Source organism: Cotesia glomerata, unplaced genomic scaffold (assembly GCF_020080835.1).
Source record: "Cotesia glomerata isolate CgM1 unplaced genomic scaffold, MPM_Cglom_v2.3 scaffold_20, whole genome shotgun sequence".
Taxonomy (NCBI): Eukaryota; Metazoa; Arthropoda; class Insecta; order Hymenoptera; family Braconidae; genus Cotesia; species Cotesia glomerata.
In genome coordinates this window covers 162,282-180,420 of record NW_025402441.1, presented here as the reverse complement: position 1 = coordinate 180,420, position 18,139 = coordinate 162,282, and the positions used below count along the sequence as shown (strand labels likewise).

Sequence of the window (18,139 nt, the reverse complement as noted above, 5' to 3'; positions counted from 1 at the left end):
GAACCTCAGGGGGCCTATCAAGCAATTTAACACCGTCGGTTGAAGGTGAAATCTCTTGACCCAGAAGTATTGCTAACAGCCCTCGATAGTGATCCGATAGAGACTGGATGTGCAGAAGAACATACTAAGGCCCTGATGATGCGAGTAACACAAGCTTGTGATGCCAGTATGCCTCGCAAACGTGTTATGAATTCAAGACCTGCGGTACACTGGTGGAATGATCATATTATCAACCTCCGTAAAGAGTGTCATCGAAAGAGAAGAATATCTCAGCGTGGCTATCAATGACCTAACTCTGCAGTGCTGATCGCAGAGTACAAAAAAGCTCGTCGTGAACTTAATAAGGCCATGAAAGAAAGCAAAGGAAGATACTGGAAAGAGCTCATATACGAGGTCGACAAAGACGTGTGGGGTCGGCCTTATAAGGTGGTCATGACGCACCTGAAGAAACAACAAATGCCGTCACCTACGTGTCCCCAACTCCTTCAGAAAATCGTCACTGCGCTGTTTCCACAGCAACACAGTCTCAATTATCAGTCAACGCAAGATAAACTGAACGACATTCCACCTGTCACTGAAGAAGAATTGTTGGAAGCCTGTAATCGGGTAGGAAATAATAAAGCGCCGGGATTGGACGGAATCCCTAATATAGCCTTGAAAACCATCATGAAGGCAGCACCAACATTATTTCTAGACGCTTACAACGCATGCCTCAAGGAGGGGACTTTTCCTCGTAAGTGGAAACAGCAATGGTTAGTACTTTTACCTAAAGGAAAGAAACTGCCAGAAGAACCGTTATCTTACCGACCACTCTGCATACAAGATCAACCTGGTTGTTAATACGGCCAAAGAGGCAATCGCAGGAACTAGATGGAAGGGTGGAACGAAGAAGTACTGCCTGGTGGCTGCCTTGGACATCAAAAATGCTTTCAATTCCGCTAATTGGGACTCCATCATGCAAGCTCTCGACGAGAAGAACGTGCTAACATATCGTCGCAGACTATTGATTAGCTATTTTACAGATAGAGGGCTGAAATGCGATACAAATAATGGTCCGAAAGAGTATGATATAACCGGTGGTGTGCCACAGGGCTCTGTTCTTGGTCCACTTCTGTGGAATATCATGTATGACGGGCTCCTGAGACTGAAGCTTCCAAGATGTGTCAAACTGGTAGCGTATGCGGATGATGTTGCCGCAGTGATCGTCGCCAAACACCTCGACGAGATTCAACATCTGTTTGACATCACTTTTGAGAAGATCAACCAGTGGATGGATACAGTGAACCTACAACTGGCCAAGCAGAAGACCGAAGCAGTGCTTATTACCAGCCAAAAAGAAGTTGAAACAATTAAGCTAAAAGTCGGTGACCGAGGAATCACATCACAACCTCATATACGATATCTGGGAGTGATGCTTGATGCTCGACTCAACTTCAAGCAGCAAGTGGAACACGTCTGTACGAAAGCGTCAGTAGTGAGAGCTAGTCTCGCACGATTGATGCCGAACGTCAGAGGCCCAAAGCAGAGCAGGAGGCTACTATTGTCATCAGTAGTCACATCGGTGCTCACCTACGGAATATCCATTTGGGCTGACGCACTAGAGGTGCAAGATTCATGGAGAAAAGCTGGACCAATATATCGTATGAGTGCCCTACGAGTTGCAAGCGCCTTTCGAACAATATCAGAGGAAGCAGTGTGTGTCATTTCCGGAACTTTGCCGCTCAGAGTCCTAGCTGAGGAAAGACGGAACCTTTACCAACGAAAGAGGACAACCACACAAAGTGCCGAGGAACTCAGAGCTGGAGAACGGCAGAACAGCATCGCACGATGGCAATCGCAGTGGGACGCCGCGACAACAGGGAGATGAACACACCGTCTCATACTGAAGATCGACGTTTGGCTAAACCGAAGTCATGGCGAGGTCAATTACTATCCGACGCAGTTGTTGTCAGGACATGGATGTTTTCCGACGTATCTTCACCGCTTCAAGCATGATGATTCACCGGAGTGCCCGTCCTGCCCAGGAATGAATGAAGACGCGGACTACGTTTTCTTTGAGTGCCCACGATTTTACCCACAGCGAGATGAGCTGGAGATGATCCTAAAGAAGAAAATCCAACCAGAAACAATAGTAGAAGCAATGTTGTCATCAAGAGCCTCCTGGAACGCCATCAGCACATTTGCAACAGAAATCCTAATATAGACTTGCGTTCCATCGAAAGAAGAAGAGCAAATGACAACAACTAGAAGAAAGGTAAAATAACACCCTAGCTACCAGAAGAAAGAGCAGTAGCTAGATCCTCCCCTCACGAAGTAATACCTACCGGCGGTTTCCATGAGGGATTAGGGGAAAGAGGAAAACGGGTTTAGGGTTTAGTGGGTAGGGGCGCTAACGTCGAGTTTTAGTATGACACTGCGTCGAGTCGCCACATATCCAGGCCAAACAACTATGCCTAGAATCTGTAAAAAGGATTCCCCCCCCTTAAAAAAAAAAGCACACACACACACACATACATACATACATACAGACATAGTGACAACATCGCGGGGGTAGTCAGGGAAGCTTCCTATGACCTTAAAACGTCGAGATCTGATGAAAACTCGATTTTCGCAAAATGGGGTAAAACCAATAACTTCCCGAATTGTTTAAAATTTTTAATTTTTCTTAGCGGGAAGTCAAAAAAATTTTTTTTCGTATTTTTTTAAATCATTGAACTTAATTAATTGAAAATCTCAGGAAATAGCATGCAAATAAATAAGTGTAGCAGAAACCAGAGTGGGGACGGAGTGAGAGAGTAATAGATAGAGAAAGAGTGAGAGAGGAATAGTAACGCGGAGAAGGAAATGTAGGCATCACGCAGCTGCACGCATTTAACTTTATCGACGAATTTTTGTTATTTTGGCTTGCGGAAATCGTCAGATTATATATTTTTCATTATTCTTGAATTATTTCCTTCAAAATAAAAAAAAATTTAGCTACGCTCGAGAATGTCGAGATGACGGTTTTTTTTACAACTTTGCTGCCCTCCCCTTTCTTTACGTCACTCTCAAATTGTCAGATTAGTGGAATATACACTTTTTAGAATGTAATTAACTCACCCTACCTTAATCTGACGCGCTCGAGAATTTCTGATGTTCAATTTTTTTTTACTAATCTGATCCTGTATTCTTCACGGGCGGCCTTATATATGGACCTCATGTTTTGTGGAGGTACTTAACCGGGTACAAGAAATCCCCATGTATATCATTATGCCACGCTTTAGTGAATCCCGAAATCTCCGCTTGGGCTCCCCTACTACAAGGCCCATATAATGATCGGTTGGGTGAACTGTCGTATACGCTCAGTTACAAAAGTAACACGCTGTTTTAAATGTCTTGGTTTTGGACACCAAACACGTCAGTGTGCGGGACCAGACAGAAGCAGGTGCTTCAACAAATGTGGCGGAGAGAACCACAAGGCCGTAAACTGCACGGAGAAGCCAAAATGCTTCCTTTGTGCTCCGGACAAAGATGCCCAGGATGGTCTATGCCATATTTCTGGCACTGGAGCTTGCAAGGCATTCCGCACAGCACTTGTAGAAGCCACGAGAGGGCAGAGATGACACGCATACTACAAGGCAACCTGAATAGGTGCGCCTTGGCGCAAAACCAGCTGCGCCAGCGTGCCTTTGAAGATAAAATCGACGTCTGCTATATCTGCGAGCAATATCTAAACATCGAAGATAAAACATGGTTCGCAGACAAAACTGGCACGGCAGCAATTTGGATTGTGAACACAAAGAACGTTACCGTCAACAACAGCGGAAGTGGAGCAGGTTTTGTCTGGATTCAAACCTCCACAACCTACTTCATGAGCGTCTATCTCTCACCTAACGAAGGGATTAGTGTGTTCCGACAGAAACTGGCAAATATATAAAATGCGATCACTAAATTCGACGGCGAAGTCATCGTAGCCGGAGACTTCAACGCTAAATCGGCTGAGTGGGGCGCTGCTTTCTCCGACACTAGAGGTAAAGAGGTCACTGACGTCGCGGCTAGACTCGACCTTATAGTGCTGAACACCGGAAGCACCACAACCTTTAGAAGACCAGGTTACCAAGAATCCATCCTCGACATCTCGTTGGCGACTCCAAGGACTGCCAACATGATCGAAGACTGGACTGATCCGAAGAATACAGCGGCAGTGATCACCAGTTCGTGACATTCAACGTTGGATTGGCATCTGCTCCGGTTTCACAACGCGACCTTTTCAAGCGGAAGTGGAATGCCAAGAGGCTTGATCCAGAGACATTGCAAGCTTCACTTGCACGAAGCTGGTCTATCCTTCAGAACAACCCGACTCCGGATACCTGTAGCGAGACGGAAAAGGCAGTGCTAAATACGATGAAGGAAATTGCTGCCGCATGTGATGCCTCTATGCCTCTATGCCGCGGCTGAAAAATCAGAGTTTTACTTGGCTGGCGTTCTGGTGGTCAACAGACATAGCAGAACTCCGGAAAAAATGCCACAGACTACGTCGGCTAGCAATGAGAGCTGCAAAACGCTCCCCTAATCAAGATCTACATTTGAGCGAGTATAAGCAGGCCAAAAAGAACTTAAACCGGGCAATCAAAGCAAGCAAAGCGAAAATGTGTCAAGAGATCTGTAATGACCTTGATAAAGATATCTGGGGTAAAGCCTACCAAATTGTCACCAAACGACTAGGAAAGGCTTCACCAGAGGCGCCGAAGTCTCCAGCCTTAATGGACAGCATTGTAGCGGAGCTTTTCCCTAAACGACTGCCACGGGAGAAGAAACACTACACTAAAAACAGAGAAGTAACACCCTTCACAACTAAGGAACTACAAGACGCGGCCAAGTCACTTAAGGCAGGAAAGGCACCTGGCCCTGATGGCATCCCAGCATCGGTGATCAAGACTGTAGCCCGGGAATACCCAGATATACTCCTGAACACCTACAACGCATGCTTGGCAACTGGCACGTTTCCCGCGGTCTGGAAGCGGCAGGGATTGGTTCTGCTAGATAAAGGCAAAAGTGGCCCTATAACACCCTCGTCGTTCAGACCACTTTGCATGCTGGACATTGCTGGGAAATTGCTCGAAAAGCTTATACAGGGAAGACTACGAAACGACACTGATCGTGCTGGAGGCTTTGCCGCTAACCAACATGGCTTCCGGAAAGGACGTTCAGCAGTCGGCGCGATCCAGACAGTCGTAGGGACAGCGAGAGAAGCATTGACTGGTAGCCTCAAAGCTCGTAAAGTATGCATTCTCCTTACGCTAGATGTCAAAATCGCATTTAACAGCGCGAATTGGGGAGATATCCTAGACGCTCTGGAACACAAATTTGACGCAAAGCCAGAGAATTCGGCACTAATCGACAACTACCTTGAAGAAGGAAAGCTAATAGCGGAAACTACAGAAGGACCACAAGAATACGCCATAACGGCTGGTGTGCCGCAAGGCTCAATAATGTGGCCCGATTTATGGAACGCCGACTATGACGGGCTCCTTAAGATTCTGTTACCAAAGCAAGTAGAGCTAACGGGCTTTGCAGACGACGTCGCGGCCACGATAATAGTAGACAGCGTAGAGGAGGCCGAACTACTAGTTCGGAAAACCATTGATGCCGTCGAGACTTGGCTCGATAAACACCACCTGAAACTCGCCAAGCACAAAACCGAAATGGTCGTTTTGACTCGTCAAAAATAGTTCCCAAAACAATTCGGTGTGGACATGGGAGGAACAACACTAACGTCAACAAGGGCCCTCCGCTATCTGAGGGTAGTGGAAGACGAGAAACTATCTTTTCACGAACACCTTGATAATGCATGCCAGAAAGCCAGCAAGACGGTGTCAAGTCTAGCACGAATTATGACCAACACCATGGGACCAAGAACAAAAAATAGAAGAGTTCTTCTAAAAGCAGTCCACTCGGTACTGCTTTATGTAGCTGAGATATGGCCAGACATATTAAAGCAGAAGACCTACCGGCGAGAGATAGCAGCAGTACAGCGGCGAGGCACTCTCAGGGTTGCCTGCGACTACCGCACAGTTTCCGAAGCGGCTGTATTGGTCATTGCGGGAGCCACGCCTATCGACCTATTAGCATTCGAGAGAGCTAAACTCTATGACGCTAAAGATAGTGACGAAAACATGAAGGACGCAAGAACTAGGATAAAGGCGGAAACGCAGCAAGAGTGGCAGGACCGATGGACATCAGGAGAGACAGGCAGATGGACAACGCGCCTGATCCCAAACATCAACGTCTGGCTTTCTCAAAAGCACGGGGACACGGACTTCTTCCTGACCCAGCTATTGACGGGACATGGGCAGTTCAATGCTTATCTTTTCAAGATGGGTTTGCACAGCACACCAACGTGCAAATACTGCCCAGAAAAAATTGACAACGCCGAGCACACGTTTTTCGAGTGTGATCGCTGGAAGGATGACAGAATCAGCACCGAAGAAACAATAGGCACAACGCTCTCCCCTGAGAGCTTGGTAACCTGCATGATCAAAAAAGAAGAAAACTGGTCAGCTGTCGCAGCCTACGCGCAGCCTACGTGGAGCGCCTTTTAAAAGAAAAAATCGCAGAAAGGGATTAGAAACCAGTAGTAACAAAAAGTAGGTGTCGTGAGACACAACATGGACTGGATCGAAGTAATGCTAACGCGGTCCCGATCCAGTCTTCCCTGTAACATCTATGGGGAAAGGAAAGAGGAGGATGTTTAGTCGGTATTGTTGCAAAATAATATTGACTTCTGAGTCCGACATACCCAGGCACCAACACCTAGTCCTGGCACCAACACCAAGTCTTGGCATACGTAAATGTATTTTACCTCCTCTATACAAATAAAAACGCATTCACACACACACACACACACACACACACACATACACACACACACACACATACACACACGCATACAAACATACTGACATCATCGCGAAAACATTCAGGGAAGCTTCCTAACGCCTCAAAACGTCAAGATCTGATGAGAACTCGATTTTCGAAAAACGGGGTAAAATAAATAACTTCCCGATTTTTGAAAATTTTCAATTTTCTTAGCAGGAAGTTAAAAATTATAAAAAATCATCAAAAATTGCAAAAATCGAAGAAAATTGGGATTATCTTGGTATAAAAAATTTTGTGGACCCGGATTGACGAAGATTTTCATGTAACTTAATCCGCTTGATCTGATTCTGCAATAAATTTGGCCCATAGTCCCCTCAAACATTCATAAAATTGCTAAAAATTGATAAAATGGCAGCAAATTGCTGCTGAAAAATGGAAAAAAATCTTTCAAACACAATTAAATAAATTTCTTGTATTTTTTATTAATACAAAACAAGATTAAAATCTGAAAATGCAAAAAAATTGTAAAATCTATGAAAATGACGCATAAACAGAATTGGAACAATGATTTTCCCAACTTTTAAACTTTTTTCCGGTCGTATCGAACTCTTTTATTTTCAAATGATCTACGGAGTGGATTTCTCGTTCGTTTGTTATTTTTTTTTTTGGTATATCTCTTTTAAGTGTCCAACAATAGTCTGCCATCATGTTGATATTCTAATTTTCTTGATAGCTAGTCTCCATTCCACTTATGTCTTGATGAAAACGTTCTCCCTGTTCTTTACTGTACTTCCCAAGATTCTCAGGAAAGTAGTCGATATGAGAATCTAGGAAGTGTAATTTTAGATTCATTAAGCATCCTAAATTTTTGTAATTTGTCTCTAATTCTTCGACTATTGTCCTGTAATTGCATGCCTTATGCGCGAAGCGCGCAGGTATGCTCTACTCTTGCCTAAAAATCGTGATTTCGATTAAAACGTGATTTTCATAATTTAAACGAAAAAAATTATCGATAAAAAGCATATTGAAATAAATAATAGTAACTACAGAACCCGTTATAAAAATTTTTTTATCGATTAAATAAGATTTCTCAGAAAAAACTCGTTTTTCTGATGAATTAAATCAATAAGAGCGTGGTATTCACGGGAGCACTGGGCTTGATAACACCACAACTTTGTCAAAAATCACTTTTACGATTTAATTTTTTTTTTTGTTTCATTCCTGAGGAAGTTTGTCAAAACCCTTGTAAAAATTTCGTGTCAAAATAATTCCGTTTCGATACAATTAATTTTTTTCGATTGTCAGTTCAGTGACTTTTTCTACGATTTCGGCAGCCATATATATTATTTTTTATATACAGAATTGAAATAACTATAAACAAGCAGAAACTATACATACATAATGGTATAATTACTAACTGTTTTATCATCTGTTAAAATTTTTCTTTAGCTCGACCTACAGAAGGGATAATACTACTCGCGGGAAAATTAAAATTAAAAACGAATAATTTTTGTTATGATCTAAATAATTTATGTATGACATGAGCGCTTAAGGCATGCTCATTTGGATTTTCCAAACTTTTTTTCACTTTTATTATTTTCTAAAATGTTATGACACACATTTTCGAAATTTACCCAAGCTGCTCTCTCCGTATCATTCATTTTACCTATAAAATTAGCATCCTGAAATAGAGTTCTAATTTGGGTTCCATTAAAAATTCCCTCTTTTAATTTGGCATCACTTATCGCCGAAAACTTTTCTCTCAAGTACTGAAAACAATCACCATCCTTGTCCAGAGCTTTGACATATTGTTTTATGAGACCTAGTTTGATGTGAAGTGGTGGTAGCAGATAGTTTGAAGGCTGAATTAACGGTGTTCGTATTACATTATGAGTACCGACATTTAATTGCACTCTTGTAGGCTATTCTTTTTTCACATAGTGATTCTTTCTATCTCTGCTATCCCACAAATATAGATAGCAAGGATATTTTGTGAATCCTGATTGTTGGCTTAAAAGAAGTGTTGCAATTTTGAGATCTCCGCAAATTTGCCATTGGTGTTCTGAATACTTTATCTTATCCAATACAATTCCCAAATTTTCGTAGGTCTCTTTAAGCTTCGTCGAACGGGCTATTGGAATTGGCGCTAATATGTTTCTAATGTGAAGCAAAACAGCTTTGAGACTTTTAGTTGATTAATATATAAAGAGTCTCCACTCATCGTCTTTATAGATATTAGGTTTTAAATCATCAACCAAGCCTTTAACATTGGAACAGTACACCACCGAGTTCTCATCGTCCTCTGTGAAAAACTTCCGGAACTCCTCTTCTCTATTCCGATAAAAGTAAGCCGTTACCTTTTTAGCTAACAAATTTTTATTTTTTAGTCTTGATGCCAGTAATTCAGCTCCATCCTTAGGCAAATTTAAATATCGAATGAGATCATTTAGTTCTTCTTATCTAAATGTTTCAGGGTCTTTTGTTTTCCTATCTGGCAAGAAATCTTCATCTTCGGGATTTTCATCTTCAGAAATTTCTTCTTCCTTTATTGGCACTTCTTCTTTTTCTACTTCCATCTTTTCAAGAGCTTCGGTTTCATCAACAATAACTGTTTTCTGTGGCTTATCAGCTGATGAAATATTCGCGTACTGTATTTTACTTCTATTCGACGAAGTAGAACCGGCAATTTCAGTCATACAGAAGTAACAGTTATGTAAACTAGCTGGTGAAGTCCAGATCATGAGAATTGTAAATTTCAAGTTTTCTCTGTTTTTGGTTTTTTCCCATCGTGTCAACATAATAATATTACATCGACCACAAATAAAGTGTGAGACCCAGGCTGAATCCAAATTTGTAATTTGAATGCAAAAGTATTCTTCATAATTTCGTTTTGATCTATCTGAAAACGTTCTGCGGTTTTTTACCGGCTCAAACTCCCCACAAACGTAACAAAATAGATCAGGACTCTTATTGCATAGATGGGAATTGCTTCTTGTAATAGTATACTCTCCAGTAGCCAAGTTTCCCGCTACTGAAGAGCTGCAGTCACTGGATGATGATGCCTGCGGGCCTGCTTTCTCACTCTGACCAGACGCCGATACTGGGTTTCCGAATCTCTGCATCGTAAAGTACTCATCACTTGTACCTGCCATGACGGCACACACGCCGTTAACCCAAGGACTCTGCTAGATGGTTCTGTTGCCCACCGTCACCCCGAGGAGGTGCCCTGGTTGCAAGTAGAAGCAATTATGCAATGAAATGAAGCCTGCACATCGAAGAAGTTGAAATCCCAACACAATGGCAAATTTTTACTAAATAAAGGAAAAGGTGGAAGAAGAGGTATCCACGTCGTAGATCATTTGAGAATGAAACAGTACAATACCCTCGAAAAACCGTTAAGAATCCAATTTATGTACATTCTTGGATCTTAATCTTGTATTTTAGAAATAAAAAATACAAGAAATTTATTTAGTTGTGTTTAAAAAATTTTTTTCCATTTTTTCAGCATCAATTTTCTGCTATTTTATCAGTTTTATGAATGTTTGAGGGGACTATGGGCCAAATTTATTGCAGAATCAGATCAAGCAGATTAAATTATATGAAAATCTTCGTCAATCCGGGTCCACAAAATTTTTTGTACCAAGATAATCCCAATTTTTCACGATTTTTGCAATTTTTAAAGATATTTTAGAATTGTTTTAGAATTAAAAAAGTCTATGATTTTCTCAAAATTTTTTTTCTTGCCAAAACATCGAATTTTCGCTATTTTTTGGGGTTTTTTTTGCAATTAACTCGGAATTGAAGGCTGGACGGCCTAAACTGACTTGAAATTCCTATTCAGTGGGTCAAAAAACATGCCCGTAGATAGGCACCCGGTGTACAGACAATTTTTTTTTGTGTGCCGGTTTTATTATATGGAAAGTATAGTCCACCACTTCAATTCTATATAAGGTAAATTACGATAAAAAAAAGTGAATGTTATGATTTCTTATGCTTCCAAAATAATTTATATCATTTGTCTTGGCGAGACTTAGTATTATGATATAATAAAATTTCTCATCAAATGTATTCTAATTAAAAAATGTTGAGTCCAACTATTTACTAACTTGATATAATCTATCTATAAATTTTTTCAAAAAATTGATTAATACTCCATGAAGAAAAATTGTACCTAGGGTTGAGTTAGCATTATGAACTGTATTCAGGTCAGTAACCACAACAGTCAAAAATATAACATCCAGTGCTTCGTAATCTATTCGTCGTGATATTGAAATATTTCCCTCAGCATAACCAGTTTGTTTTTTAGGATAATTCGTAACAATATCTAAATGTCTGAAAGAAATTCGAAAGCTTGTTTTATTCAATTATCATATGAAACGCAATGTTTACCTATCAAATTCCATGACAACAATACTACGATCAATAAATCGACAAATTATCATTAGTTGTATAAAATTATCGGAATATTACCTACAATAATAACTTGGATCAACTTCAACACTATTTTTTAATGCTGTAGTACTGTCCCAATCAATACTGAATATTAACTTGGCATCACTATCTGGGTCAGTAGTTTGAATCATATAATCTATTGTTGAGTTAATTGGTAGTTCTTCTATGAGTGATGCTTTTTTTGTAGGCTGAAATTTGATTTACACGTATTTAAGTTTAAAATGATCTATAGTCGTATGATATGAATTAATTTTAACGCTTTTCCGGTCAACCTTGAATCCCTACTCTCAATTTGAATCGTACGTCTTACTCTTAAAATGAGAGAGCTATAGTCAATTTTTTAGAAAGGGGGCCGGAAAAACGGTAGAAGGGGACGCTTTTCTACACTACCACAACTAAACTTTCACTCGTACAGCCTTACAACGGACTTTGATTGGCTCTATCCCCACTTGACTCACATCTAGACTCACCGATACTCTGAGCCGGGAAAGGGTTAAAGTCTTATAACGATTTAAATTTACCAAATAAAGTTTTGGAGGAATATCATTGACATCAATCACATTAATAGTTAATATTGCATACGTTGTGTGATTAGCTAAATCAGTCGCAATAACTTGGAGAATAATAACCGGCATTGATTCATAATTCAAATGAATGCTCTCATCTAAGGCAGTGGTGATTACTCCTGTTGATTCACTTATTTTAAAACCTTTTTGACCCACTATTGAATGTCTGATTATTTGCAAAAATTTGTATGATTTAGATTGACGGAGTTTTGAGTGAATATCTGTAATATATTAAATTATTAGTGAGTATAAGAACTTACTTAACAGTATCATTCACATCCCGATCAGTAGCAAGCATTGTGCAAATGTAATAATTATTCTCCACGTCTTCTGGAATTGATACTGTAAGAGAATTATTTTCAAAAATTGGGAATTCATCGTTCAAATTTTCTAAATCTATAGAAATTATTCTTCTTCCAACATGACTTTGGTTTGCTACTTCTGTAGCTTGGATCTAATATAAGAATAACAAAAATAAAACGATAATTTTTTATTAAATGAATTATTACAGTCGATAGGTTATGAAAATAATTCATATTACAAATGAATGAAATCTTTAACCTCAATTTTTATATTTCTCCAATTTTCATTTTCATAGTCCAACAACAATGCATCTCTAACTGAAATAGTAAAATAAGTATTCTGATAACCAGTGTTTGGAACAATCAGAAAAGCTGAATGCCAGTTATAATCAGAACCATCGGTTAAATGAACAGAATACTGAGCATTTTCTGCCTGCAAAATGAATCGGAGTAAAATTATCAAAATTTTCACTCGGATAGTATGCAGCTATTCATTTTTGCAATCATGTAACAGTCGAATTTTGATGGATCAAGTTAAATCAGTATTCTTATTAATCCACATCTTTAACTATAGTAATACATGTTTGTGCAAATGTGTCGATGTAAAGATTGATAGTCTGTATATGAGTGTGTAAAATACTATTGATTTCATAAAATCATTTCAAGAATACCTCCATTTAAATTGATTAATAAAACGTATTTCTAAATCACTCTTACTAAATCAGGATCGGTAATCATAACTGGTTGTTCAAATTCTAAAGTCGTATATTTCCCTTCTTTTATCGTAATAGAAAGCGTTTCAGGTGATATTTCAGGTTCATGGTCATTGATGTCTTCAACAATGACAATGATCGTTGCATTAACAGTTGAAGAAATGTCTTTTTTTTCAAATGCAATTATTACAAACTGAAAAACGTCTCTTTTCAAAGTATCACGATCTATAGGGTTAATTGTCACGACTCCTGTTGATATGTCAACATTAAAATAGTCTTCTTCATCTGAAAATTATAATAAGACCGTTAAAATATCTTAATTAACAATTGTAGCTGAATAAATTTAAGTTAATAATTTTAAATACGTCGATCTTTGAATTTTTTCTGAATATTTCATAAAATACGACTAAATTTGTCCACGCACAGCCCAATTTAAAATTTTGATTCTGATAATGTCTCTTAACAAATTTTGTTGTAAGCCCTTCTTACTAACTTTATTCAATTTCAAATAATGCCCCATCAGATTAATTTATTGCTCCAATTGCAACGTGAGTATTCTCCGAAAAATTGTTAGAATTATGGGGAAAATCTAACAGACAGCTTATTCGATGCTGAATCTAATTTAGAAGGGATACTTTTTATTTTTTCAATTTCTGTTTAACATAAAATATAAACAAAAAAAAACTTTTTAACTGCTTGTTGATAACTTAATAATTATAAGCAATAGCTAGAATAGGAATAGAGATCCTTAAAGAAGAGAAAATTTCCTAAACAATAAAAATAATGACAATCGAAATTTTTATTAACAAATGAATATAAAAAGTTCTGAATGAGTGATAGAAACTTGGTATTAACTATATTGAAACATTTGCAAACGATCATTAAATCCTTTACACAATTATCTTGTATTTTGATTTTTGCGTCTCATAATTTAACGATTAAACAAACTTACCTGTAAGTGAAGTTTTATCGTAATTGTATGAAGCGCCTCCTCCAAAAAGATCATTAATCGTAGTACCTTGACTTCAGCTCAGAATGCCACAATATTTAAAGTAAGAAACAAAAAAATAACATCTGGTTGCTTACTTGTCTGATACTGCATTCAGTATATACGATCTTCATTATTCAAAGATCTACCGATACAATTAAAAAGGGAATAAACAAAGTTTAGTGAGGGTCAAGGGTGGGACTGATCTTTTCGGAGGAGGCGCTTCATACAATTACGATATAACTTCACTTACAGGTAAGTTCGTTTAATCGTTAAATTGTATTCCGCGCCTTTTCCTCAAGATCATTAATCGCAGATGTTTAAAAATATGTATCGGGAGAGTAATTTAATAAATAAATTCAATATTTATTAAAATAAACACAAATACCTGGACACATGAAAATTAAAATTATTAAGATTTGGATTTTAAAATAGATTTTGCAAAAATGGTTCCATCTTCTATAATTTTACAGTTGTAAAATTTCGCAAAAACATTTGAAGATTGCGTCCAGCCTGCAGTTTTACGAATTAAATCAATATTGACTCCATTCTTTTGGGCAGTAGACGTCGACGCATGTCTTGTGCTATACGCAGAAAATGTTGAAGTATCTATTCCACTTGAATGATGAACATCTTTGATTCATCTCCTCAATGATTGAGTAGTGACTGCTTTGTATGGTTTTTTCCATGAAACAAACAATGACGTTATATTACCACGAATAGATTCAGTACGTTTAATATATTTCAAAACGGCTGAGGCTACACAGATGGAAGAATCGTCCTTGAAGAATGGAAGGACTAAATTTGGTTGAACTTTATTTGGTCCTGAAGTTTTTAAATTTTTTGGAATTTTAATATCAATATAATCATTAAATTTTTCTATATTTAAAATTTCAATAGCAGCTAAAGTCTGCATTCGATGACCAGTGTGAGCGCCAATAACGTTACTACTTTGTGCGATAAATTTTTTAAAGAAATTTCATTATTCGGGATCCACTTTGAAACAAAATCTAAAACGATTTTTAGGTTCCACGTACTGTCGTATTTAGGACGAAGTGGGCGAGTTTTGGCAACACCTTTACAGAAACGCTTAACATCAGGGTTTTTTATAGGCATAAAAATTTTGTTAATATTTTGTTTCCACCAATTAAGATCTTTAATAATTAAAGAAGACAATACTAGTGGCGCCTCGTAATTACCATTATTTTTTTCTAAAGCAAAAAATTTTTCTCGTTCTAAATTTTTCATATAAACCCAGCCATATCTTGCCGCAGGGCAAGAACCCAAAATTCCAATAAAAGAGGCAAAATCTCTAATTTTGTGGCGAGAATTGACTTTAAATTTACAGAGAATGTTAAGAGTGCTAGTCTTTTTAGTTTCAGGTAACTCAATTCTCATATTAGCAGAATTTAGAATAAAACCTAAAAATTTTTGTTTATGTGAAGGTTCGAAGTTACTTTTTTGCTTATTAATAATGGAACCAAGACTTCCTAATAACAAAATTGTTTTTTGAATATTAGACAAGCATTCTTGCTTATTATATCCAATTAATAAGAAGTCATCAATGTAAACAACAGATAAATAACCTTTTTCTCTTAAAAGGGAAATAACAGGTTTCATTAGTTTGGTGAAAACGTATGGTGCAGTACATAAACCAAATGGTAAGTAATTAAATTCATAGAGTACACTGAATATAAATCTCAAATATTTTTTAGACGAATCTCTAATCGAAACTAAATAATAGGCATATTTTAAGTCCAGAGTAGCCAAAAACAATAAGGACGTAATAAATCACTAGCAGTTCTTATATCTTTTAGTTTAAAATGATTAGTTTTAATAAATTCATTTGATTTTTTAAGATTTAAAATGAAACGGCTTGAACCATTCAGTTTGGGTGTAAGAAATATACTAGAAACAAATTGACCATCACATTTCTGGCAACGTTGAATTGCCCCCTTATCCAGAAGTTCATTAATATGTAGGGTTAATTGAGCAAATTCTTTTTTAGACCAATTTGGCTCCTTGGGTATTATTGTTTGTGTAGGTTTTTCAATGAAAGGAATATCATAACCACATATCGAATTTAAAATATTATTATCAGGAAATAGTTCTTTCCACACTGGTAAAAAATATTTTAAACGTCCAGCAGAAACACTTACCGACTTTGTTAGCGGCGCTTCTTGGAAGAGATTGAGCCCCCCCCCTCTGTTTTTCGTCGATTGACGGAAAGTCGAGCTTTTCGCAATGGGGTTGTAAGACTTGCGCTGCCCCACCGTCGACAGTTGGAGATTGTAAGACTGACGACGGGGGGCTTTCAAGTTTTTTGAAGATTTTGACGAAAAACCTGGAGAAGATTTAGTAGCTGGCTTAACCCTTTAGTCAGAGGATTTTGAAACGTCTACACGTGAGAGTAGTGGGGAGAGCGCAAATCCGTAGTAAGACCCAAGAGTGGGGTTTCAAGGTCAGACTCTAAAGGATTAAGATCTTTAGAAGAACGTTTAAGCGACTTGGCTGTTTTCAAGGTATCACCAAGATCTTTTCCAAATAACCACTCATCAGCAGTAGTAGCATTAAGTGTTTCCTTCATAGCAGAATTGAGGTTAGAAGAAATAATTAAACGTCTTGTTAGGGTTACATCACATTGAAGGTCTATTAAAATGCGACCGATATCACTTAAGTTAGAAATTAAAGTTAAGGAATCTAAGGTAACACCTTTGAGAAGGTTAGACAACATAGAACCCAATGTGGATAAACAAACAGAAACTTTTTGTTGTTTATCAGCTATTTTTTTATCCCTTGAAATAATTGGTTCCAAAACTGAAGCTTTGATTTCAGCATTCAGCTTTGGCGCTTCAAAAATGACACAATTTTCGGGAGTGAGATGTTTTTTGAAGAGATTCTTTTTCTCTTCATCAGGTAAACCTTTCTTAATGATATCTTCCCAGCGAACAACAATATCATTATAAAGAGGAGGTGTACGTTAGTTGTCTGAATCTAACCGTTTACCCATAGCCTCCAAAATTTCAGTAACAAGGGCTGGTTCAGTAGACTTTGCCGGATTTTCTGTAGGTTTTTCGGCAGATTTTTCTGATGATAAACTTGCAGAAAGTAGTATGTTCGGTTGGCTAGTTGATATAGAAGTTTCAGCTGAATTTGATGAAATATTACTAATCGGAACAGTTAACGGATTGGAAGGTGCAGTTGATTGAGACTCAGTAGATTGTGAAATAACATTTGAATCAGCGGATGTAGAAGTTGATGGTACAGCTTTATCACTATTCGAATTTTTCAATAGTTGTGACGACAAAGTCGTATCAATGTCAATTAATGGAATGGTTGGAGGATTCTTTCTTGAAGGAGACTTAGAATAATGTCAGTTCCGATGAGATCTGTTACGACTGCGGTGTGATCGGTGATGGGATCGATGATGGTGAGAACGATGATGAGAACTATCATTTGAATCTTTTTAAAAATTTTGATCGAGATCGGGATTGAGATTTATCTGCAATCAATAAATAAAAGGCTGTTGGAAGTTGTCCTACAGGAAACCAAATTTATTGGTTAAAATTAATTAAGTGTACTTGACACTAATTAATTATAAAACCTAGAAATATTGAAGTGACTTGCACTATATTTCTTATTATAAATTTAATGAAAACTTGTTCATTAGTAAATAAAATTATAATAAACAACGTTACTTGAACGTAAAGTAACCTTACTTGAAGGATAACAAAAGCATTAAGTCATTAAAAGAAGACGTGAAACATAACCAACGTGTCTTTTTTTTTTTTTCTACTTACAATGCTTTTTCCGTAAGAAGTTAATTTCCTCATCTTGACGATCCAATTTTCTTTTTAACCGCCTAATTTCAGCAACGATATCCGAATCTTGATTATTCATGTTTAATATAAATAATAAAAGTTATGAAAAATACGTGGCATTCTTTGAGCACAAAAAAAAGGAATGAAGATCGTATAAACTGAATGCAGTATCAGACAAGTAAGCAACCAGATGTTTTTTTTTGTTGCTTACTTTGAATATTGTGGCATTCTGAGCTGAAATCAGGGTACTACGATTAATGATCTTGAGGAGGAGGCGCGGAATACAATTTAAAAATAACAACAGTTTCTTTTTCAACAAATCGAGTGACCGCTATATTACATTCGCAGAGATCATCTACTTGACGAAAAAAAAAGACTGAATCTGACTCTCACTATACACAATAGCTATGAGAGCTTTATTAGCGAGGTACGTTCAGCA

The 18,139-nt window shown here is 37.7% G+C and overlaps 1 protein-coding gene across 1 annotated transcript in view; it reads right to left on the bottom strand.

Moving 5' to 3' along the window:
* Positions 1–18,139, bottom strand: part of LOC123274056 (protocadherin Fat 4-like) — a 135,339-nt gene that overhangs the window by 61,176 nt on the left and 56,024 nt on the right. Inside the window, exons 10-15 of the mRNA XM_044741555.1 lie at positions 12,896–13,176; positions 12,438–12,611; positions 12,137–12,330; positions 11,832–12,042; positions 11,329–11,498; positions 11,030–11,190 (exon numbers count right to left, since the gene is read on the bottom strand). Coding sequence (XP_044597490.1) covers positions 11,030–11,190; positions 11,329–11,498; positions 11,832–12,042; positions 12,137–12,330; positions 12,438–12,611; positions 12,896–13,176 — 1,191 coding nt within the window. The remainder of the gene's footprint in view (positions 1–11,029; positions 11,191–11,328; positions 11,499–11,831; positions 12,043–12,136; positions 12,331–12,437; positions 12,612–12,895; positions 13,177–18,139) is intronic.